We start from the raw sequence: 23,911 nt of genomic DNA on the forward strand, positions 1-23,911 counted from the left end.
AAAAAAACGGAACACTGGACGATTCCATGTTTGCAAGCTATAGACCCATCTCAAATCTCCCGTTCATAGCAAAGATTCTGGAGAAAATTATTTTTCAATCAACTCAGCAATTTCTTGAATTTAAATGGACTTTTTGACAAATTTTAATCAGGTTTCCAAACTCATCACAGTACAGAATCTGCTCTTATCAAAGCGCTAAATGAAGGTTGAATACTGAATCAGGAAAGGTGTCATTTTTGGTCTTGTTGGATCTCAGCGCGGCTTTTCATAGGGTAGATCACAATATACCGCTAAACAGTTTGGAAACGTGGGTAGGACTAAATGGAACGGTCCTTAAATGGTTTAGGTCCAACCTGGAGGAAAGTAGTCCCTTTGTGACCATTGGAGATGCTCGGTCTCAGTAAATGGCAATGACCTATGGGGTCCCTCAAGGGTCAGTTCTTCTACCTCTCCTGGTCAGCCTGTATATGCTACCCTTGGGTCAAATTCTTCAAAATTTTAATTATGACTACCATAGCTATGCAGATTATTTATTATTATTATTATTAGACAGTTATATTTAGCAGTGTCTCCAGATGACTACAGTTCAATTGAGGTATTGTTTCCACTGTCTAAAGCAGATAACTGCATGAGCAAAAAATTTCTTCAACTAAATCATAACAAAACTGAGACATTTTTTTTTTGGCAATAAAGAAAAGAGAATTGCTGTTAGTAAACACCTGGACTCTTGATCTTTAAAAAACAAAGACCAAGTCCGAAACCTTGGTGATTCCGGCCCAACTTTCAACAACCATATCAAATCAATCACAAAAACTGCCTTTTACCATCTGAAGAATATATCTAGAGTGAAGTCTTCAATGTGTCAAGCAGACCATGAAAAGCTCATCCATGCTTTTATCTCAAGTAGACTTTACTACTGTAATAGTCTTCTGACTGGACTCCCCAAAAAGAATATTAAACAGCTGCAGCTCATTCAGAATACTGCAGCTCGTGTTCTGACCAAAACAAAGCGGTCAGAGCATATAACGCCACTCCTAAAGTCCTTGCACTGGCTTCCAGTCAGCTTTAGAATAGATTTTAAAGTCTGCCACTGGTCTATAAATCACTAAATGATTTAGGTCCTGAATACATGAAAGAAATGCTTACGGAATACAAACCCAGTAGAGTTCTGAGATCGACTGACTCATGTCAAAAAGTGGGGTCCACAGTCCAAAGCATAGTGAAGCAGCATTTAGCTATTATGCAGCACACAAATGGAATAAGTTGCCTACAGATGTGAGGTCAGCCCCAAGTGCGTGGTTTTCAATCAAGGTTGAAAACTCTTCTTTTTTCTCATGCTTTTTAAAATACAGTATATCCACTTTTTAATCATATTACTTGCACTCTATGCAGTTTTGACTTTTTAAAAAATATTTTGTTTGTCATTGTTATTGTTATTGTTTTTATCCCGTTTTAAATATTTTATCTCTTTGTTCTCAAATGCCTTTAATCATGTAAAGCACCTTGAGTTACCTCGTGTATGAAATTCCCTATCCAAAGAAACTTGCTTTGCTGCTTCGCTATACTTCCCCACACAATTTGGTAGAATGGCAGCATGTTTACATACAACCGCTGGCACTAGCTTGCTAGGCTACAAAAATTTTGTTGCCAGCTCATGAGCCATATTGTATCAAAAGTACATTAATATAGCTCAAGCAAGGCTGACACAACCCACCCTTCCCCATTTGCTTCTGATAATACAGTCATGGTAACAAGTTTAAATGAATGCATTTGAGGTGACAAGCTACAGCTCAACGATCGTAAAAAAATGCGATACAGTGGTATCGGAATATAAGATTTTATTGCAGTAGTTTGACATCGTGACAATCGTGACAGCAAATTTGTCTTGGATACTGTAGCATTACGTCTTTGTGTCGGTCACTGCCACCCTTCCCCCCACCGCCGCCGGTGGATCGCGAGACGCCTTGTTGCTTGAAAAGTACAAAATGGTGTTAAAAAAAAAAAAAATCTGGCCCCCTGCTATATATTCTCTGCATCTAAACCAACTCCTCAGAAAAGCATCAAATCTCTGCCGTCGATATAATGGGACTGTTACTGTTCGTCATCAAAACCATACTCCTCCCAACACGTCAACTTCTGCGTGTGTGTATTTTGGCTCAAACGCTTAAACACTGTTATTTTTGTTCTGTTTGCTCAATGGTGGGAGTAATTATAGCACGGAACATCGACTCGTTGTTATACGTTATATGTTGGCTCTGAGCATACAAAACTTCCTGCTTACTATTTATGGCGATCCGCGTGTCCAATTTCATTCAATGTTTTATGCCGGGTTAGTGATATGTAAATGCACGATGTCATGCAATGTCTATTTGCCTATTTGTATCACATCAGACTTTTAAGACAGAGCACTGGGTTCGATTACAAGCCAAGTCAAATGAATACACCCACACAATTATAAAGACTACAATGATATTACTCGTGACTTTTTCCAAGTAAAAAGTACTCACCCTACTTTACATGCGCAGTACGATTCCACTCTTTTATCCTGTTGGATTTCAATATTAAGTTTGTGAGACGTCAAACTTTTTTGCATCGATCGCCAATGTTTCGCTCTAACGCTGACATTGCGTCCTGCTCCATCCAAAATCTTAATTCCGTGTACATATCCTTGCGTGAAATAGTTGAGACCTCTTTGTACAACTCTGGGACAAATCTAACGCATTTGGCAAAAAACATACCCAAATATTATCTGGAATAGGCGATAGAGAATCCACTTCAAACCTGTTATGTTCAGTCAATATTTTGGAAGATTGTCGGGCATGGCAACTGTCGCTAAGAGGGGGGGGGGGGCGGAGCTGAAGATCGCCGCTCAGAAATGTCTATTGTGTGTATGCATGCGAATACCTGCAAATCAGGCGCTGATTGGTAAAATTTGTGCTTTTGAAGTCAAAATACAGGAGTACCTCTACTTACGAAATTAATCGGTTCCGGAAGTCATTTCGTTGGGTGACTTTTTCATAAGTAGAAACGCATTTTAGATGTAAATAGCCTAATCTGTTCCAAGCCCCCCCGACACGCAAAAAATAGGCAAAGTACACAATGAAGAGATAATAAAAATGTTCATTTACCTTTGGCGTTGTGCCTCTACGCGAAGACAACGGTGAGTAACAAGCAAATGGGATCGTGAGGGATGGAGGAGGGGACACACGTTTGACATGCCAAGAGAAAATTTACATCTAAATGTACGCAAGTATACAACTTAATTCCACTAACGTTTTTTTGGGGCCCAAGGTGAAGCGGGATAATCTTGCAAAAAACACAATCAAAAAAGTTAGCGTGACTCAGTGACAGTTGAGCGTACAAGGGATACGAAAAGCATCATGGATAAAGATTGACGTCTCTCCCAGCCAATGGGATACCAGGAAGGGCTTCAGCGGTAGCCAATGGGAGAACACCTCTATCGCGTCACACAAACTACGATACAGGATGTTCACGTTGGGTGGAATTTGGAGGCTGCGTATACAGTGCCTATTTGTTCCTTTGGTATCCTGAATTTTCCTTTGTGACTAGAGACAATATTTTTCCAAGGAGGTGTTTTGTCACCTGAATTTTTCATAGCTAGAGATGTTCGGAAGTAGAGGTACCACTGTATTAAAATTAGAATCCATTTCCCAAACATGTGAGCGATATGAACCAACCTGCTTTGTATTGCAGAATTTGAGGCTGCAGAGTGAACACAGCATCAGGTAGTTGTGTCTCCTTCTTGTCTTTAAGTCCACAAAGTTCCTCCTCATACTCTGCTATATTTCTTGCACACATTTTCACACGACGATCAAGACTTTGTGATCTAATGTGATGAGGGATGACAAAAGCAAGTGAAAGTCAGACGTGAAATTGTTGGATTGCGATTAAGATTTGAATATTGTCGGTGGAACAGTACGATCGTTTCATTGGCAAAGCAGCGAAGTGGTAGACATTATTACCGTCAACAAGAGGAAACACTAGAACATTAAATTATGCAATATTAAAATGTCAACATTGTCAAGGGATGGGAATCTATTGTTTGTAAAGATGAGCCCCGAAGGGAAAATACGAGCAGGATGAAAGAAGAAGGTATGAATTTAGGTTGTGAGGAGTAAGTTAGTTTTAAGTAAATTTGTCATTAAATTTTAATATTTCTTCTACTAGTTTATACCACCTTCACATGCTTTATTGTTCCATATTGTGACTACTACTTGTTTTCCCTCCATGTGGTTTATTGATAAACAAGAAGAGGTAAACAATTCTTTATAAGAGAATTTATTGTTTGCTCTGGATTTGAGTGACAGGCGATAACTCGTAAAACCTTTATGTATTTTTTCATCTCTTTCCAAATACTTATTTTCTTGTAATTAAAAACCCACAAAGACGAGATTGCTTCCTTATTCTGTCAGAAAGAGATTTGCCAAAACTGTCAGAAGTGGGATTCTAGGACTGAGCATCGAGAACCAGTGAACGAAGCCCGCTCCAGACAAAAGAATCAAGGTCCAGCGGCGCTGCCAGGGGTCTGGATTTTTCTTCTGAACATAGTATCACAAAGTAGTACAGATGTGTCATTTGAAATGTATGAGACGTTGTATGGGTTCATTGGAGATGAGCGTCAGGTTTATGTAGGTTCCAGCACATCAAGTAATAAATGAGATTAAAAAAGATGCTTTATTTTGCAAAACAAGCACTGAAATGAGATGAATGCTTGGAATATCAGAAGAGATGGGTGAGGTATAAAATAGTGTTAAAAACAAAACAGAACCTCAAAAACTTTGGAAAGGAGGTCACAAAAATGCCATTTCTATAAAATACAGCAGACGGTGGGAGGAATGAAGGCGGTGGGTAGAAACAAAGGGAACAAAGTGTTATAACAAGATTAAGACATCCAGGATTGAGTGGGACAATGCATTTCATGCAAAACAACAGTACCAGTTCGTGTGAGTGTGGCATTGAGAAGATTGTTGAACATAATCATCGTCAAAGATATTAGCTTGGGTGGTGGGGGCTAAGAGATAAGGGGCTCCAGCAATTATCGTAAAAATGTATATGTACATATATGTAATGTCATAAGTGTGTGTGTGTTTCATTTTTTTGCTCCCAAAACAAAGCCCACAGTGAGAAAATCGAGTTCTGGTCCCCTTTGTTAGCAAGGCTAATATAGCCCGAGAAGCTTTAAGGTCTACTGAAACGATTTCAACCAGACAATAAAAACTATGTTTTAGTTCGGAAATTTTTTTACAGACTTACTGCCACAAGGATTCACCACGTTTGATACAGATTCAGGGAAATGTAGTAAACTGCATGTGGTTACGAAGAAAAGTAGTTCTTCTTCGTCTTCGTCTTATTCTTCTCTGTCTCCTTTCATTCTTCTTCTCCGTCTCCTTTTCTTCTTCTTCTTCTTCAACGTCTCCTTTTTTTTCTTCACGTCTCCTTTTTCTTCTTCTTTTTTTTCTTCTTCTTCTTTTTCTTCTTCACAAAGCTAATTTATCGTGATTTACTCCTACTAGCTGGGCCGGAGGTGCACTTGCAATTCTCTTCAGCATACAATATTTGGAAAAATCTTTTTTGTACTGTACGGCTGTTAGGTCAAATTGAATGGAGGATTTGTATCTTTTTTTTTTTTTTTAAATCCCAAAACAGTTTTACTGTGGAAAGATCCACCACACACTTGTCTAACCATGCCACACGCAAGCCCCCCCCCCCCAAAATAAATAAATAAATAAACCGAGGTCAGATACGTCAAGGAGGTGGGGGTGGAATACAAAACATGACTCTTGGGCAGGCGGCACTGTGGATCCGCTCTAGTGCGTTTGCCTCAAAGTTCGACCATGGTTCAAATCCCATCCCTGCCTCTGCGGAGTTCGCACGTTCTCGCCGTGCCTGCGTGGGTTTTCTCCTGGGCATTTCGGTTTCCTCCCACATCCCCAAAACAAGCAATATTAATTGGACGGTCTTAATTGCCCCTAAGTGTGATTGTGATTGCGACTGTTTGTCTCTATGTGCCCTCCGATTGGCCGGCAACCAGTTCAGGGTGTAACCACCCCCTCCCCCCCTCTGCCCGTTGACAGCTGCAACAGGCTCCAGCACTCCCGTGACCCTTATGAGGATAAGTGGCTAAGAAAATGGATGGATGGAGGTGCAGGTGAGGAGGCTGCTCCCAGGAGCCACCGACCATGACCACACCCCCGACAGACCCTTTCCAAAAAAATAAAATATCATGGAAAAGTTTATTTCCAAATTTAAATTAAAAAAGTTAAATTCTAAAGAAAATAGAATGCAGCCCTATGGGGGCACAAACCAGTGCAATCTGTAGGCCGGTCCCTAGCCCGGATAAATGCAGAGGGTTGCGTCAGGAAGGGCATCCGGCGTAAAAACTATGCCAAACAAATATGAGCGTTCATCTATCGAATCCCATACCGGATCGGTCGTGGCCCGGGTTAACAATGCTTGCCCCTGGCACTGCTAACCTGCAGGACGTCAGTGGAAATTCAGCGACTGTGGGTCGAAGACAAAGAAGAGGAGGAAACCGGATCCATCGTCAGAAGAAAAAGAGGAATGCACGGAGCCGACAACTGAGTGTAGGGACTTTGAATGTTGGGACCATGACAGGAAAAGCTCAGGAGTTGGTTGACATGAAGATTAGGAGAAAGGTTGATATTCTGTGCATCCAAGAGAGCAGGTGGAAAGGTAGTAAGGCTAGAAGTTTAGGAGCAGGGTTTAAATTATTCTACCACGGAGTAGATGGGAAGAGAAATGGAGTAGGGGTTATTTTAAAGGAAGAGCTGGCTAAGAATGTCTTGGAGGTGAAAAGAGTATCAGATCGAGTGATGAGACTAAAATTTGAAATTGAGGGTGTTATGTATAATGTGGTTAGCGGCTATGCACCACAGGTAGGATGTGACCTAGAGTTGAAAGAGAAATTCTGGAAGGAACTAGATGAAGTAGTTCTGAGCATCCCAGACAGCGCGAGAGTTGTGATTGGTGCAGATTGTAATGGACATATTGGTAAAGGAAACAGGGGCAATGAAGAAGTGATGGGTAAGTACGGCATCCAGGAAAGGAACTTTGAGGGACAGATGGTGGTGGACTTTGCAAAAAGGGTGGAGATGGCTGTAGTGAACACTTATTTCCAGAAGAGGGAGGAACATATCGTGACCTACAAGAGCGGAGGTAGAAGCACGCAGGTGGATTATATTTTGTGCAGACGATGTAATCTGAAGGAGGTTACTGACTGTAAAGTAGTGATAGGGGAGAGTGTAGCTCGACAGCATAGGATGGTAATGTGTAGGGTGACTCTGGTGGTGGGTAGGAAGATTAAGAAGACAAAGGTAGAGCAGAGAACCATGTGGTGGAAGCTGAGAAAGGAAGAATGTTGTGCGGCCTTTCGGAAAGAGGTGAGACAGGCTCTCGATGGACAGCAGAAGCTCCCGGAAGACTGGACTACGACAGCCAAAGTAATCAGAGAGACAGGCAGGAGAGTACTTGGTGTGTCTTTTGGTAGGAAAGAGGAGAAGGAGACTTGGTGGTGGAACCCCAAAATACAGGGAGTCATACAAGGAAAGAGATTAGCGAAGAAGAAGTGGGATGGGAACAAAGGGGATGTTCAGAGCTGTGGGACCGATAGAGGAATAAAGTTGATGAGCCACACAATGAAGTTATGGGAAAGAGTAGTGCAGGCTAGACTCAGGACAGAAGTAAGTATCTGCGAGCAACAGCATGGTTTCATGCCTAGAAAGAGTACCACGGATGCATTATTTGCCTTGAGGATGCTAGTGGAAAAGTACAGAGAAGGTCAGAAGGAGCTACATTGTGTCTTTGTGGATCTAGAGAAAGCCTATGACAGAGTACCAAGAGAGGAACTGTGGTACTGCATGCGTAAGTCTGGTGTGGCAAAGAAGTATGTGAAAATAGTACAGGACATGTATGATGGCAGCAGAACAATGGTGACGTGTGCCTTAGGTGTGACAGAGGAATTTAAGGTGGAGGTTGGACTGCATCAGGGATCAGCTCTGAGCCCCTTCCTGTTTGCAGTGGTAATGGATAGGCTGACAGATGAGGTTAGACTGGAATCCCCTTGGACCATGATGTTCGCAGATGACATTGTGATATGCAGTGAAAGCAGGGAGCAGGCAGAGGAACAATTAGAAAGATGGAGACATGCACTGGTAACTCGTCGGGGTCAACTCCATCAACCAGAGCAAGTTTCTCTATGTAACGATTCCTTTCGACAGGTGGCTGGGTGCCAACATGTTTACACTTGGCAGAAGGGGCTGCCATGCCTTGCTAAATCATGGAGATCAAATTCCAAGTGAAGAAACAGTGACAAAACTATATGAAAACAAATTACACCTACACACAACCCGGGGGCTTGTTTGTCTTCCAATATGGCAGAAAATTAATGCGCATGCTCGGCAGTGACCCCTATAGGGTGTGTCAATGATGCTGTGGAAAAAAAAGTCACGGGGCTGGCAGGAGGATTGCTGGATGAAAATGGATGCGGCGGATGGTCTGTAGCTACTTTTTTGGCCTTTTTTTTTTTTTTTAAATCTTTCCACCTGTCCTGGTGGCCCAGAGGTTCGTGTGGCGCGGGCTTGAGAAGGATATGCAGGCCTGGGTTGACTCGTGCGTGACCTGTCAGTGTGCTAAGATGCATCGCCACACAAAAGGCCCCTGAGAGCCCTTCGCTGTCCCCGAGAAGAGGTTCGACCACGTCAACGTCGACTTGGTGGGTCTGCTTCCTCAATCGCACGGTCTCACCTACTTGCTCACCATGGTGGACAGGACGACCCGCTGGCACAAAGCCGTTACCCTCTGCTCGACAACGCTTTGGGACCCAGTGCGACCTTTCCTCCGACCGTGGCCCTCAGTTTACCGCTCTGAACTCTGGAACGCAGTCGCTGAGAGTTTGGGGGTCAAGCTGCACCACACTACCGCCTATCACCCCCAGGCAAAGTGTCTCTGTGAGTGGTTGCACTGGTCCATGAAAGCAGCCCTAGGCGCCGGCTTGACGGACGGCAACTGGTTGGATAAGCTCCCGTGGGTCTAGCTCGGCCTCAGGTGCGACCTCATGTCCTCGTCCGCCAAGCTCCTCTACACCCAGGCGCTGCGGGTCCCCAGCGAATTCATCTCGGACGCCTTGGTCTGCACCCAGGCAACGGTCCTCCCTGCTGAAGGTCGACAAAGGGTTCGTGCCGGTTCCCATGTTGCAACATGGCACCCTGGCTGCCCCGTTGCCTGCGCTCGGTGGATTTTGTGTTCATCCAACATGACGCCCGCCGTGGACCCCTGCGCCCCCCATACGACGGCCCGTTTAGGGTCCTGGTGTGCGGGGATAAGAGCCTGCTCGTGGACATTGGCGATAGACCCGAGACTGTTTCCGTCGACAGTGGACATTGCCCAGCCTTTGGGGTTGGCTCCTCCCGCGCCGGGGTCGTCCCCCTTTGCCCTGCGCCCCTGCACCTGCCGGTGTGCCCTCGACCCCGCCAGGGCCCTTGTCCCTTGACAGTGCGGCCCTGCTCTCCTCGCCCCCTGCAGTGCACACCCACTAGGGTCGAGTCGTCATCCCTCCACGGCACGGGGATTTTGACTTTGGGTGAATTCTGGGGGGGCTTGTGTGATGTTAACATAATTCACCTGCGGGACCTCGAGTTTGGTTGTGGGGTTCCCCACGGACTGTTTTTGTTGTTGCACTTCCGGTGAGAGTTGTTCGAGTTCCCGCCGTAATGGGTTCACTCTGTTGATGTCTGCATTAAAACGAGGTTTGCTCCTGTGTTCAACACTTCGCTTCCGACTCCTTTTCTTCAGTGCTACATTGTAATATAATACAATATTACAATAAGAAAAACAGTAAAACAGGATAAAAATATGTAGATGTGTGAATAAATATTAAATACATCAGTCAATGTGACTGGATACACGTTAGCATGGTGAAGACAACTCTTATAGATCACACAAATGTATTTTGTCTGGGGTGCAGGAAAACAGTGATGAATGTCCTCCAGATTTTCCCAAATTTCCGGATTTTCACATTTATTCAAATGTATACTCTCAAGTTCTCGCTTATTTTGTGTAGTCTTGACATTAATTTACGTGTTTATTTCATAAACATTAACCAAACAAGCCTACTCCAAAACGATCGGTATTCACCAATAAACAGGAAATGCAAGTTAACCGTACTGAGCATGTCCGGAAGTTAGGCCGAAAGTGCATTTTCAGAGCTGCTTCACATAATGCGAGCACATTTACGTCGAAAGTCATCATCATGAGCCATGTCAAAGGAAATTCAGTTACACCAGGGGTGCTCAATGCATCGATCGCGAGGCAATGTGACAGTGTAATAAAAAAAAAAAAAAGACTATCATCCACCTGGTCGCTTGATTCAGGTGTGGCCAATACGTCGAGCGAATGCACATAAAGGCGCGTTCTAGTTACTGCAATCATGGCGATGCATGCTCTCCCCCACAACACATCAAGATTGGCGACAGGAATCTTTGTTCCAATGTATCGCAAGCTTGTTGCCACGAACGCCAATTATGATGAACTAAACTTTCAGCATTTTCAAAACATTGCAGGTATAGACCGTTCATGTTTATTCCTTGACAGGCCAGTGCATTTAACTTTTCTTCAAATAAAGTTTGTCAAATCAAGAATTTTTATTGATGAAAAATTTTGAATACCATTTTATATCATGTTCTACTAATATCAGTTGAAATTGGAAATGATCATGAATTTTCACGAAAGTCCACTTTAATCTCTAGGGAAAAGTTCTCCTAAAATGTAAACATGTTGGACTTTTCATTTTGACGTCATAGGACGAAGGTGTTGGTTATGATTATTAATTTTGTCATTTTGTCAAAATATGCTGTGCCCCTGATATGGGAACTGCACCACGATTGTCATAACCAGAACACTAGGGCAAACCCAAATGCCCGACTCGGTAGACAGGAAGGCAGTTGAAAGAGGATCTTTATTCGTTCCGATGTCGAAAGCCGGGCAGTCAGTCAGAGTGAGCAGTAGAATCAGGAGTGGCAGGCTTACGGGGTTGGTCAGAGAACAGGCGGAGGTCAGTACACAGGAGTTCGGAATCAGGAATGCAGAAGTGCAGGAACGAGGCATGGATAGCAACGATCTGGCAAGGCAAGACAGTCTGCTGGGTCCTATATATACTGGGGTTAATTATCAGTGATGAGGTGCAGGTGTGCGGCTCCTAATCAAGGGCTGGACCAGTAGGACCATGACAGTACACACCCCCCCCCCCTTAACGGTCGACTCCAGACGGCACAGGAGCTTCAGGATGAGACGCATGGAAGTCCCTGATGAGACTCGGGACAATGATGAAGCGGGACGGAATCCAGGAACGTTCCTCTGGGCCATACCCCTCCCAATCCACCAGGTATTGAACGCCCCTCCCTTTATGACGAGATGATTAAAGTCGGCGTACTGAGTACACCAGACCTCCGTCGATCATATGGGGGGGGGCAGGGGGAGCAGGGGGGGCTTGACAGGGGGGACTAATGTCGATGGGCGAGTTGGTCAAAGTCTGCTTACATGAAACGTGGTATGGACCCTCATCAATCTGGGGAGTTTCATCGAAACAGTGACAGGGTTAATGTTCTTAGTTAAATGGACCCACGAACATGTGAGCTAGCTTGCACGTGTTGTCCCACCTTGAACGCCGGTTACCTTCTTCTCTTGAGATCCATTTCAGCGAGGAGTATTTCAATGGTATTTACATGCATATCGACGGGGAAACCATTGATATTACCGCGAGATCTTTCCGGAGTCAGAGGAATACCGAGAAGCCACATAATATAATATATTATAGCCCAAAGACGAATTCGTCATTGACAGTTTCCTATTTTCGTGTTACATATCACACTTGTGTGCATAATCTGTATTTGTATCTGTATAGCCGTTTGTGAACCACCGTATGAAGGAAAAGAAGGCGAGGCTTGATTTACGAATTGTTTCTCTCGTTTTCTTTGTGTAACGTCACGCGCTCCCCTCAATAATTATTCTTGAATTAGTGCCGAACCTACGTAAGTCCCGACCGAGTACGACAATCACTACTTTATAGTGTCCTCAAACATCCTTCCTTCAGTCTTGGTGTCTCGGTGGACATCGAAGGCTTTTAGGACTCGCTGGTCCGGTTTAGCTTAGCTCGGTAGCCACCAACAGAGACACGTTTGTGCAGTCAGATCATCGCAAAATATCGCTCAACACATATCAAGTGTGTCAATGATTCACACATAGCTATGTTATGCAAGCGAAGAACTGCAAATTCATTTATATGAGACATGTATTGAAAATCAAATATAGGGCTTACCTTCGTGCAAACATATCTGTTCCGGTTGATGGATTCAGTTGATCATGCGGTCTTCCACAAAGTTTTATCCATCAAAGACATTTTTCGTACTCGGTCTTCTGTTCCGGTTGATTTTAGATGGATTCAGTTGATTATGCAGTCTTCCACAAAGTTTGATCCATCAAAGACATTTTTCATACTGGGTCTTCGTTTTGGAAAGAGTATGAATTGAACTCCACCAACTAGCCTTGCAGGATACCTGTCGTCACTATTATAAAGTCCGTGACTACACCTCTTAACCATATCTATTGTTAAAGAACCCAAATACGCGATACGCCATTTTTACTGTTTGTCTTACGTGAGCGCACGTGGCATGACGTCACTTCAGGAGGCGTGGTTAAGTGCCCTGTACGGAGGGGTCAATTATAAGTGGACTCTTTTAAGAGCCAAAGAGGGGCGGAGTCAGATAAACTATCAGGAGACCATGTGTTTCCTTGTTTAAAAAAAAAAAGAGTCAGGCTGTGGTTCACTGCGCTGGATTGGTTTTCATGTGCGCTGTGAATGTCTATGTATTTCTACACGTAATAAATTTTACACACGTGATTTTTCATTCTCGACTATGCAGATATGCGAGAGCGCTCGTCAAATGTGAGTGACAGTGTGTGTGTGTGTGTGTATATATATATATATATATATATATATATATATATATATATATAATATATATATATATATATATTGTGCATCCAAGAGAGCAAGTGGAAAGGGAGTAAGGCTAGAAGTTTAGGTGCAGGGTTTAAATTATTTTATCATGGAGTGGATGGGAAGAAAAATGAAGTTGGGGTTATTTTAAAGGAAGACCGGGCTAAGAATGTTTTGGAGGTGAAAAGAGTATCAGATGGAGTATTGAGGCTGAAATTTGAAATTGTTAGTGATGAACACTTATTCCCAGAAGAGAGGGGAACATAGAGTGACCTACAAGAACAGAGGTAGGGGCATGCAGGTGGATTAAATTTTTTGCAGACAATGTAATCTGAAGGAGGTTACTGATTGTAAAGTAGTGGTGGGAGAGAGTGTAGCTCGACAGCATAGGATGGTAGAGTGTAGGATGACTCGAGTAGCGGGTAGGAAGATTAAGAAGACAAAGGTAGAGCAGAGAATCAGGTGGTGGAAGTTGAGAAAGGAAGAATGTTGTGTGGCCTTCCTGAAAGTGAGACAGGCTCGAGATGGACAGGATGGGCTTCCAAAAGACTGGAACACTACTGCCAAGGTATTCAGAGAGGCAGGCAGGAGAGTACTTAGGGTGTCTTCTCATAGGAAAGGATAGAAGGAGACTTGGTGGTGGAACCCCAAAATACAAGAAGTCATCCAAGGTAAGAGATTAGCGAAGAAGAAGTGGGACACGGCGAAGACTGAGGAGAGGCATAAGGAATACATTAAAATGCGTCATGGGGCAAAGGTGGAGGTGGCGAAGGCTAAACAAGAGGCATATGACGACAAGTACTCCAGGTTGGATACGAAAGATGGTACCGTATTGCAAGAACTGCTCGACAGTGTGGTGGACAGTGAACCGGAGGAGAATATTTACAATACCTGAAACCTGTTGTGCTGTTGGTTGTCAGAACAGACGAGACAGATATTCAGAGATCATTCTATGGAATACCAGCTGAAAAGACAAAAAAGATTTTTTTTTTTTCCCTGTCGCAGAGGTTTACAGTGTGACCGAAATCACTTCGGTGTACGTTCCGTGGAGACGACTCCGTCCTCTTTTTTTTTTCTCCCCCCCATTCATAGTTAATGAATGAGCATGTAAAACCACGGGTCATTTATTTAAATATTGGTATTTGTATTGAAAACTCGCTGAAAAGATCAATGGATTCTGGCGAAGGTTAAAGTGTGGCTGAACGTTCACGAGCCATCAACCTGTCACAATGTGGGATTTATTCCTGATTGAGAACAGACCCAGCAACGAAGTATTTGTACTTTTCTGTGTAAATCTCAAACGACTTATTCACCAGATACACGTGTATATCCAGTTGTCCAAGACAAGCGGAAGCGAATTAACAGTCCAATTTCTTATCGGGGAAAAGATCGACTTCGGCATTAAATACGGGTCCTCAATGCAGAGTTTATCTAATTTTTCCACGTACCTTCGTTTATTTGGACCTGAATGTCTAACGGTATTGGACAAGACTCTGGGTGTCGTGCTACAAGACATATTTTCGTGTCGTCTCCAACTGACTTAGCATTGGACAATGCTTTGTTAGACCGGCAATATGGCAACGTAAACAAAAGTCACGTGATTTTAGGACGTAGGTGCATGAGCTCTATACCAGGGACACGGGGACGGACCCAAATGCAGGACTCCAAGACGAGGACATGATATTAAGAGTGGTTTAATTCAAAATCAAGGTCATACACGGTGTAGCAGTCCAAGAAGGGAGAGGCACAGAAACGTTAGACTACAGGCGAGGTCCAAAAGCATGAAGCGAGGTGCAATGACTGAGGCAAAATTTGAGAACGCAAACAAAAACAAGACTAGGATTCAGAAGTTATCTAACCAATTTTTAGCTGCTTATCCTCATAATGGTGACAGGAGTGCTGGAGCCTATCCCAGCTGTCATCGGGCAGGAGGAGGGGTACACCCTGAACTGGTTGCCAGCCAATCGCTGGGGACATAGAGACAAAGAGCCACACTCACAATCACACCACGGGCGATTTAGTGTCCAACTAATGTTGCATGTTTTAGGGATGTGGGAGGAAACCGGAGTGAAAGAGGTGAGACTGACACTAGACTGACAGGAAGAGCTTCCAGAAGACTAGAATACTACAGCCAAGGTTTTCAGAGAGGCAGGCAGGGGAGTACTTGGGGTGTCTTCTGGTAGGAAAGGGGAGAAAGAAACTTGATGGCGGAACCCCAAAATACAGGAAGTCAAAAGGAAAGAGATTAGCAAAGAATAAATGGGACACGGAGAGGAGTCACAGAACAAAAGGTAGAGGTGACGAAGGCTAAACAAGAGGCATGTGACATGTACACCAGATTGGATACGGAAGAACGAGAAAAGGATCTCGACAGGTAGACCAGACAGGGATCGAGATGGGAAGGATGTGCAGCAAGTAAAGGTGATTAAGGATAGCGATGGAAATATGTTGACTGGTGCCAGTAGTGTGCTAAGTAGATGGAAAGAGTACTTTGAGAAGTTAATGAATGAAGAAAGTGGGACAGAAGGTAGTGTAGAAAAGGCAAGCGTGAATGACCGGGAAATGGCAGTGATTAGTAGGGGGGGAGTTAGAAAGGCACTGAACAGAATGAAAAATCTAAATACAGGTAGTCCTGATGACATACCAGTGGAGGTATGGAAGTAATTTGGTGAGGTGGATGTGGAGTTTTTGACCAACTTATTCAACAGAATACTAGCGGGCGAAAAGATGCCTGAAGAATGGAGGAAAAGTGTTATCGTTCACATTTTTAAGAACAACTTCTTCAATAGAATACTAGCGTGAGAGACGATGCCAGAAGAATGGAAAAAAAGTGTACTTGTCCCCATTTTTAAGAACAAAGGCGATGTTCAGAACTGTGGAAACTCCAGAGGAATAAAGATGATGAGCCACAAAATGAAGTTATGGGAAAGAGTAATGAAGGCTAGACTCAGGACAGAAGTAAGTATCTGCGAGCAACAGTATGGTTTCATGCCAAGAAAGAGTACCACAGATGCATTATTTGCCTTGAGGATGCTAGTGGAAAAGTACAGAGAAGGTCAGAAGGAGCTACATTGTGTCTTTGTGGATCTAGAGAAAGCATATGACACAGAGTACCAAGAGAGGAACTGTGGTACTGCATGCGTAAGTCATGCGTGGCAGAGAAGTACGTTAAAATAGTACAGGACATGTATGATGGCAGCAGAACAAAGGTGAGATATGCCGTTGGTGTGTCAGAAGAATTTAAGGTGGAGGTGGGACTGCATCAGGGGTTCCTGCTGACACCTTCCTGTTTGCGGTAGTAATGGATAGGCTGACAGACGAGGTTAGACTGGATTCCCCTTGGATCATGATGTTCGCAGATGATATTATGATGAGCAATGAAAGCAGGGAACATGCGGAGGAACAGTTGGAAAGATCGTGGTACGCACTGGAAAGGAGAGGAATGAAGATTAGCCGAAGGAAACTGAATATATTTGCGTGAATGAGAGGGGTGGAGAAGGAAGAGTTAAGCTCCAGGGAGAAGAGATAGATAGCTGGACGACTTCAAATACTTGGGGTCAACAATACAGATTAATGGAGAGTGTGTGGTAAGGAAGTGAAGAAACGGGTCCAAGTGGGGTGGAACAGTTGGCGGACGGTGTCTGGTGTTCTATGTGACTGAAGAGTATCCGCCAGGATGAAGCGCAAAGTTTATCAAACAGTGGTGAGGCCAGCCATGACGTTCAGATTAGAGACGGTGGCCCTGAAGTAACAACAGGAATCAGAACTTGAGGTATCAGAAATGAAGATGCTGAGGTTCTCGCTTGGTGTGAACAGGTTGGATAGGATTAGAAATGAGCTCATTAGAGGGACAGCCAAAGTTGGGTGTTTTGGAGACAAGGTGAGAGAGAGGAGACTTCGATGTTTTGGACATGCTCCGAGGCGAGAGAGTGAGTTTGTTGGCAGAAGGGTGCTGAGGATGGAGCTGCCAGGCAAAAGAGTGAGAGGAAGACCAAAGAAAAGGTTGATGGATGTTGTGAGGGAGGACATGAGGACAGTGGGTGTTAAGAGAGGAGGATGCATGAGATATGCTTAGATGGAAAAAGATGAAAGAAGTTTGTGTGTGTGTGTGTGTGTGTGTGTGTATGATGCTCTTAAAGGGCTACACATAAATGTTATGGTAACGCAGCCTATCGATGTGGTTTATAATGACAGCGTGCTTAAGTCCTGCAGCCAGTGACTCCTCCACATATTCTTTCATGGCTTGATGTTCTGGACCTAAAGAGAGTTTCGTCTCCCATGTCGGGGTGAGGAGCTGGACAGCAAGTCAATGGCGCAGTTGTACGGCCTGTGGTGAGAAAGCGACTTGGCCTTGCACTTAGAAAATACTTCCTTCAGGTCATGGTACCAGGAGGGGTCTTAAGACAATTGTGACTCTTCTCGCGAGGTTCGAGCTCTTGCCTCTCCGCCACTTGGGATGAGGCACGTGAGTGCACACTTGGCTCCCCAAGACCTGATTTGTCCGGTTGACTAGTCAATATGGGGGTTATGTAATCTCAGCCATGGACCCCCCCAAGATTATATTATGGTTCTTGGTGTCAAAAAGATGGAAGCTGATGTGTTCCGAATGAGTGTCCGGGAATGTCAACATGAGAGTCTGTGTATGGTGGGTTATTTTGCCTAGAAAACTGCCATCCGCTGCGTATGCGTAACGGGCAGCACCGTAACTCATGAGTCCTGAGACCCATGCTTTTGACCAGATCTGGATTTAAAAGATTGGTATCCGAACCAGAGTCTATGAAAACAGTCTCCCTGAGTGGCTGTCTTCCTGATCACAGGGTGACTAGAGGAAGTGCTTGGTCCAGACTGTCCTGGATGAGGTTGAGACTCACCGTAGTCAGGGTTCGGGGTGATGTGCAAGCTGGTTTGACCGGGCAGTGGCTAACTGTGTGCCCCGACTGCCCGCAGTAGAAACAGAGTCCCTTCCTCAGCTGGTGTAGACGTTCCTCTGGTGACAGGCGGAGGCAGCCCAACTGCCTGGGCTTCTCCGGCTCAGCAGACGCACCTTGAGCAGCGTCGGCGTCCCTGATACGTAAAACCCTGTTCCTCCGCCAGGTGCTGCCATGCTCCCTAACCCTGAGTCTCTTGTCAATTTTTAAAAAGAAAGCAATGAGTGAGTCCAGGTCGGTCGGCCAGTCCAGTGGGATCAACTGGTCCTTTACCGCGGGGGACAGCCTTTGAAAGAATGCATCTAAGACCCTGTTTTTAGACTGGCTTTCGGCTGCAAGAATGCAGAAGTCAATGGCTTAGTCAGAAACCCTGCACTTGCCTTGCCACAGCGTGATCAAAGAGTTTGCTGCTTTGTGTTCAGGGGGATGCATACTGGAACACTTGCGCCATGGACTTCACGAAGGACACCCAAGTCCAACGTGTCCGCATCCCGGCTCTACTCACCGTTGCCCATGCTTCTGCGTGTCCTGTCAGGTGGGAAATGACGAAAGCGATCTTGGCTCTGTCAGAGGCAAAGGCGGCTGCCTGTAGATTGAAGTGGAGCTCTCACATGGTGGAGATGGGAGGATTCCACGACAGATACCGACCGTCCCTGGGCTGGCATCATCGCCGCTGGGAAGGATTCTGGCAGGGAACTAAGCGGGGCTGACAGATGAGGTTAGATTGGAATCCCCTTGGACCAGGAAGCTTCTCGGATCGTATTGTGTTTGCACGAAGATATGCCCTAAATTTGATTATTAATACACGTCTCGTATTAATGAATGAGATGTTCTCCGCTAGCCTAACACCGCTACGTGTGAACGATTGACACACTTATTCTTTGTTGAGCGATATTTAGCGATGATCGGACTGCACAAACGTGTCGCTTTCTTGCTGGCTCGCGGCCTAAGCTTAACCAGACAACTTGCACGAAGATATGCCCTAAATTTGATTTTTAATACACGTCTCGTATAAATGAATGAGATGTGCTTCGCTAGCATAACATTGCTACGTGTGAATGATTGAATGAAATCAGAAGCATGGCGTCTCTCTCAGTTCAGAATGTATTGTATTTAGAATCTATAATATATCGTTGATTTGAATGAAATCAGAAGCATGGCGTCTGCACGTCTAACAATGTATTGTATTGTATTTGCCATTTTTTACGAATTGTTTGGCTTACGTCAGCGCACGTAGCGTGACGTCACTTCAGGAGGCGTGGTTAAGTGCCCTGTACGGAGGGGTCAATTGTGAGTTACTGAGTAATAACACCCCATTTCCTCCTCTACATTGTGCAGTTGCAGTAAAATACTGTGAACAAATTAATTTAACCACTTTGTCTTTTGTCTTGCAGATGTAAGTGAGTATCTTAATCCAGAGTGGAAGCAGTCAGTCTCCAGTCACATCAAAGAGGAAGAAGAAGGTGAAGAGGTTCAGCATATCAAAGTGGAGGAGGAAGAGGTTGTACACATGAAAGAGGAAGAGCAGGAGGAAATGATCCACGTTCCAGCCACTGGTGTCCTTTTGAAGAGTGAAGATGAAGGTCAAAGTGAGGAGAGACGAGGGGCGGAGCCTCCGGAATCAGAATCAGAATCAGCTTTATTGGCCAAGTCTTTAAAAACACACAAGGAATTTTCTTCTGGCAGTCGGTGCTACCCTGGTAGGACATTCAAGACAACCAGGAACAGATCAAGTGATGGAGACCACTGTGGAGGATCACAAACAGAAGATTATGATGATGATGATCAATCGGAGGGTGATATGACATGTCACACTACTAACAAATGCTGGAAATGTTCTCAGTGTGGGAAAACTTTTGCTTCTATGAGGAATTTCAAACAACATGTGAAAATACACATATGTGAGAAGCCTTTTGCGTGCTCAGATTGTGGTCAAAGATTCACTCGGAATGGAGATTTAAAAACACACACAAGAACACACACTGGTGAGAAACCTTTTTCCTGCTTAGTTTGTGGTCAAAGATTCTCTCGGACGGGACATTTAAAAATACACGGAAGAACACACACTGGTGAGAAATCTTTTTCATGTCAAGTTTGTGATAAAAGATTCACTGAGAAGGGACATTTAAAAAGACACACAAGAATACACACTGGTGAGAAACCTTTTCCCTGCTCAGTTTGTGGTCAAAGATTTAATTGAAATGTAAGCTTAAAATTCCACACAAGAAGACACACTGGTGAGGGTTAGGAAACCTTTTTCCTGCTTTGTTTGTGGTCAAAGATTCACATGGAAAAAATATTTAAAAAGACACATAAGAACACACACTGGTGAGAAACCTTTTTCCTGCTTAGTTTGTGGTCAAAGATTCACGTGGAAAAGAGATTTAAAAAGACACACAAGAACACACCCTGATGAGAAACCTTTTTCATGTCCAGTTTGTGATAAAAGATTCAATGAGAAGAGAAAAATAAAAATACACCCAAGAACACACACTGGTGAGAAACCTTTTTCATGTTCAGTTTGTGATAAAAGATTCACTGAGAAGGGAAACTTAAAAAGACACACAAGAACACACACGGGTGAGTAAACGTTTTCGTGCTCAGATGTGACTAAAGATATTCTGTGAATGAAAGTTCAAAAAGACACAAGAACACACACTAGCAAGAAATGTTTGCCCGTTCACTTTGGTCAAACATTCTCTTCTAAGTAGACTAATCCCTCATTTATCACAATTAATAGGGACCAGAACCCCTTGTGAAATGTGAAAAACAGTTCTGCCTCTTGGCCTCACCACTGTTTTATAAACTTTGTCCTTCATCCGAGCAGAGACTCTTCTTTCACATAACACACCAGACACCTTCCGCCAACTGTTCCAACCTACTTGGAACCGTTTCTTCACTTCCTTACCACACTCACCATTGCTCTGGATTGTTGACCCCACGTATTTGAAGTCCTCCACCCTCAATATCTCTTCTCCCTGTAGCCTCACTCTTCCCCCTCCACCTCTCTCATTCACTCACATATATTCTGTTTTACTTCGGGTAATCTTCATTCCTCTCCTTTCCAGTGCATGTCTCCATCTTTCTAATTGTTCCTCTGCATCCTCCCTGCTTTCACTGCATATCACAATATCATCTGCGAACATCATGGTCCAAGGGGATTCCAGTCTAACCTCATCTGTCAGCCTATCCATTACCACTGCAAACAGGAAGGGGTTCAGAGCTGATCCCTGAAGCAGTCCCACCTCCACCTTAAATTCTTCTGTCACACCTAAGGCACACCTCACCTTTGTTCTGCTGCCATCATACATGTCCTGTACTATTTTAACGTACTTCTCTGCCACACCAGACTTACGCATGCAGTACCACAGTTCCTCTCTTGGTACTCTGTGTCATATGCTTTCTCTAGATCCACAAAGACACAATGTAGCACCTTCTGAGCTTCTCTGTACTTTTCCACTAGCATCCTCAAGGCAAATAATGCATCTGTGGTACTTTTTCTAGGCATGAAACCGTACTGTTGCTCGCAGATACTTACTTCTGTCCTGAGTCTAGCCTCCACTACTCTTTCCCATAACTTCATTGTGTGGCTCATCAACTTTATTCCTCTATCGTTCCCACAGCTCTGAACATCCCCTTTGTTCTTAATAATGGGAACTAGAACACTTTTCCTCCATTCTTCAGGCATCTTTTCGCCCGCTAGTATTCTATTGAATAAGTTCGTCCAAAACTCCACAGCCATCTCTCCAAATTGCTTCCATACCTCTACCGGTATGTCATCAAGACCAACTGCCTTTCCATTTTTCATCCTTTATAGTGCCTTTCTGACTTCCCCCTTAGTAATCATTCCCACTTCCTGGTCCTTCACACTTGCCTCTTCAACTCTTCCTTCTCTCTCATTTTCTTCATTCATCAACTTCTCAAAGTATTCTTTCCATCTATTTAGCACACTACTGGCACCAGTCAACACATTTCCATCTCTATCCTTAATGACAATTACCTGCTGCACATCCTTCCCATCTCTATCCCTCTGTCTGGCCAACCTGTAGAGATCCTTTTCTCCTTCTTTTCGTGTCCAACCTGGTGTACATGTCTTCATATGCCTCTTGTTTAGCCTTTGCTACCTCTACCTTTGCCCTTCGTCGCATCTCGATGTACTCCTTTCGCCTCTCCTCAGTCCTCTCTGTGTCCCACTTCTTCTTCGCTAATCTCTTTCTTTGTATGACTTCCTCTATTTTGGGGTTCCACCACACTGACAACAATCAATGGAAATGTGTTGTGTGGGAAAACTTTTGCTTGTAAAAGCAAACGACAGAAAAAAAAAACACTGTAGAGAAACCTTTTTCCTGCTCAGTTTGAAATTCTCAAAGTATTGAGGATTTCCATGTGATGTCACGAGACCATGTGCATTTGTTTATGCAGCCATATTGGTAGGAAATTTTCTGCAGAAGAATCCAGACACACTAGCGTAGGTTTTGGTTGTTATTGTTTGCGTTCTTTTCTTTCTTTTACTTTTTCTACATAATGGAGAGCACAAGTGATGAATATTCGTTGTCTGACAACACCAAACATTGTGGTCAACAGTCAAAGGGCCGTTATGTGGACGTACAGACTACTGACAGAGAGGTTTTCTTCTGTTATAAGTGCTGCCAATTATCCAAACATAGTGTTATCCTGTTATCCAGACATATACAACTATATTATAGATAATCCTTCCCCATACAGAGGTGTGGAATTAAAAGCCTACAAATACTTCACTGCAGGTTTTGTTAACAAGTTCATGGTCACCTTTATACAAGAAGCTGGATCTTTTGTTCTCACTGTCACTATAGATTATTTTTACACACTTATGTGTTCCACTGTCTTGATTCCAGGTTGAAGATAGATCCACATATAATAGTTACAATTTTCATTTTCACAAACCGCAAACGTGCTGTAATAATGACTACAGTTAATTAGATATAGATTTGTATGCTAAATCCACAAATACTTGTTATGCATCTCAGTGTAATTCTGAAAAAAATAATGAAAAATATTGTTTGTTTCATTTTCAGGTAGATAATTTTCAAAGAATGAATGAGAACACTGTACTTGTAAGGGAGGCTTCAGTGAAGTTTGTTCACGTGTTACAACAGTTTTGTTTCCCATGGAAGCTTACGGAAAACTCAAAGGTGGTGAAAGATGTACACAAACAAGTTGCTTGCTCATGACTAGATCCAGTATCAATCCAAGTAAATATCCAGTTTAAAAAACTGGGAGCTATTGATTTTACCAGACCACATCAGAAAATAAAGTCAATGAAACCAAACATCATTAACATCATCCTCCAGCACTAACTGAACAACAATCGCTAGAGAAACACCATAGGACATGAACAGTGTTGTAATTAGTGCTTGAAAACCGTAGTGCTTTGTAGCACATTCGGAAAACAGGTACCTTTTAATATTCAGTCGAACACTCCCACTTCGGGACCATTTCCTGGTTGTAACTCATTCAAAGTGCCTAAAAAGCCAAAGATAATCGGACATGACCAGTGATAAAATAACAAAAGGAAATCTGCCAAAAACTTTCCATCATCAGGGAAGGTATTATGTGCAATCACAACAATATGAAGAGAAGTAGCGTTAGTCAGGACACGCAGATCTTCACACTCACATTTACCTGGTTGCAACTCTTTCAGAGAACCTATACATAAACACCGCAAAAGATAACCAGATGTGTAACCATCCATCCATTTTCTTGCCACTTATCCTCAGGAGGGTTGTGGGGAGTGTTGGAGCCTATCCCAGCTGTCAACTGGCAGGAGGCAGGGTACACCCTGACACACAGAAATGCTGCAAAACACAACAAGATATTTAATAAATGCCAGACTACGAATTGAACCAGGGCCCTTTAGATCTTCAGTCTCACACCCTCCCAATTGAGGTATTTAAGCTCCACGTCTTAAGAA

At 43.7% G+C, this 23,911-nt stretch overlaps 1 protein-coding gene across 12 annotated transcripts in view; it reads right to left on the bottom strand.

The window, feature by feature from the left end:
* The window catches only part of LOC133493288 (zinc finger protein OZF-like), a 50,502-nt gene that overhangs the window by 13,732 nt on the left and 12,859 nt on the right, over window positions 1-23,911 (bottom strand). For 8 of the 12 annotated variants that reach the window (XM_061806498.1, XM_061806492.1, XM_061806496.1 and 5 more), the window contains exon 5: window positions 3,699-3,847. In XM_061806498.1, the coding sequence (XP_061662482.1) occupies window positions 3,699-3,819 (121 nt within the window). In that variant the 5' untranslated portion in view covers window positions 3,820-3,847. Of the gene's footprint in view, window positions 1-3,698; window positions 3,848-5,274; window positions 5,458-13,405; window positions 13,998-19,382; window positions 19,708-23,407; window positions 23,464-23,622; window positions 23,796-23,911 lie in introns of those variants that run through there. The other 4 variants (XM_061806500.1, XR_009792915.1, XR_009792913.1 and 1 more) reach the window with 4 other exon arrangements.

Source organism: Syngnathoides biaculeatus, chromosome 20 (genome assembly GCF_019802595.1).
Source record: "Syngnathoides biaculeatus isolate LvHL_M chromosome 20, ASM1980259v1, whole genome shotgun sequence".
Classification (NCBI taxonomy): Eukaryota; Metazoa; Chordata; class Actinopteri; order Syngnathiformes; family Syngnathidae; genus Syngnathoides; species Syngnathoides biaculeatus.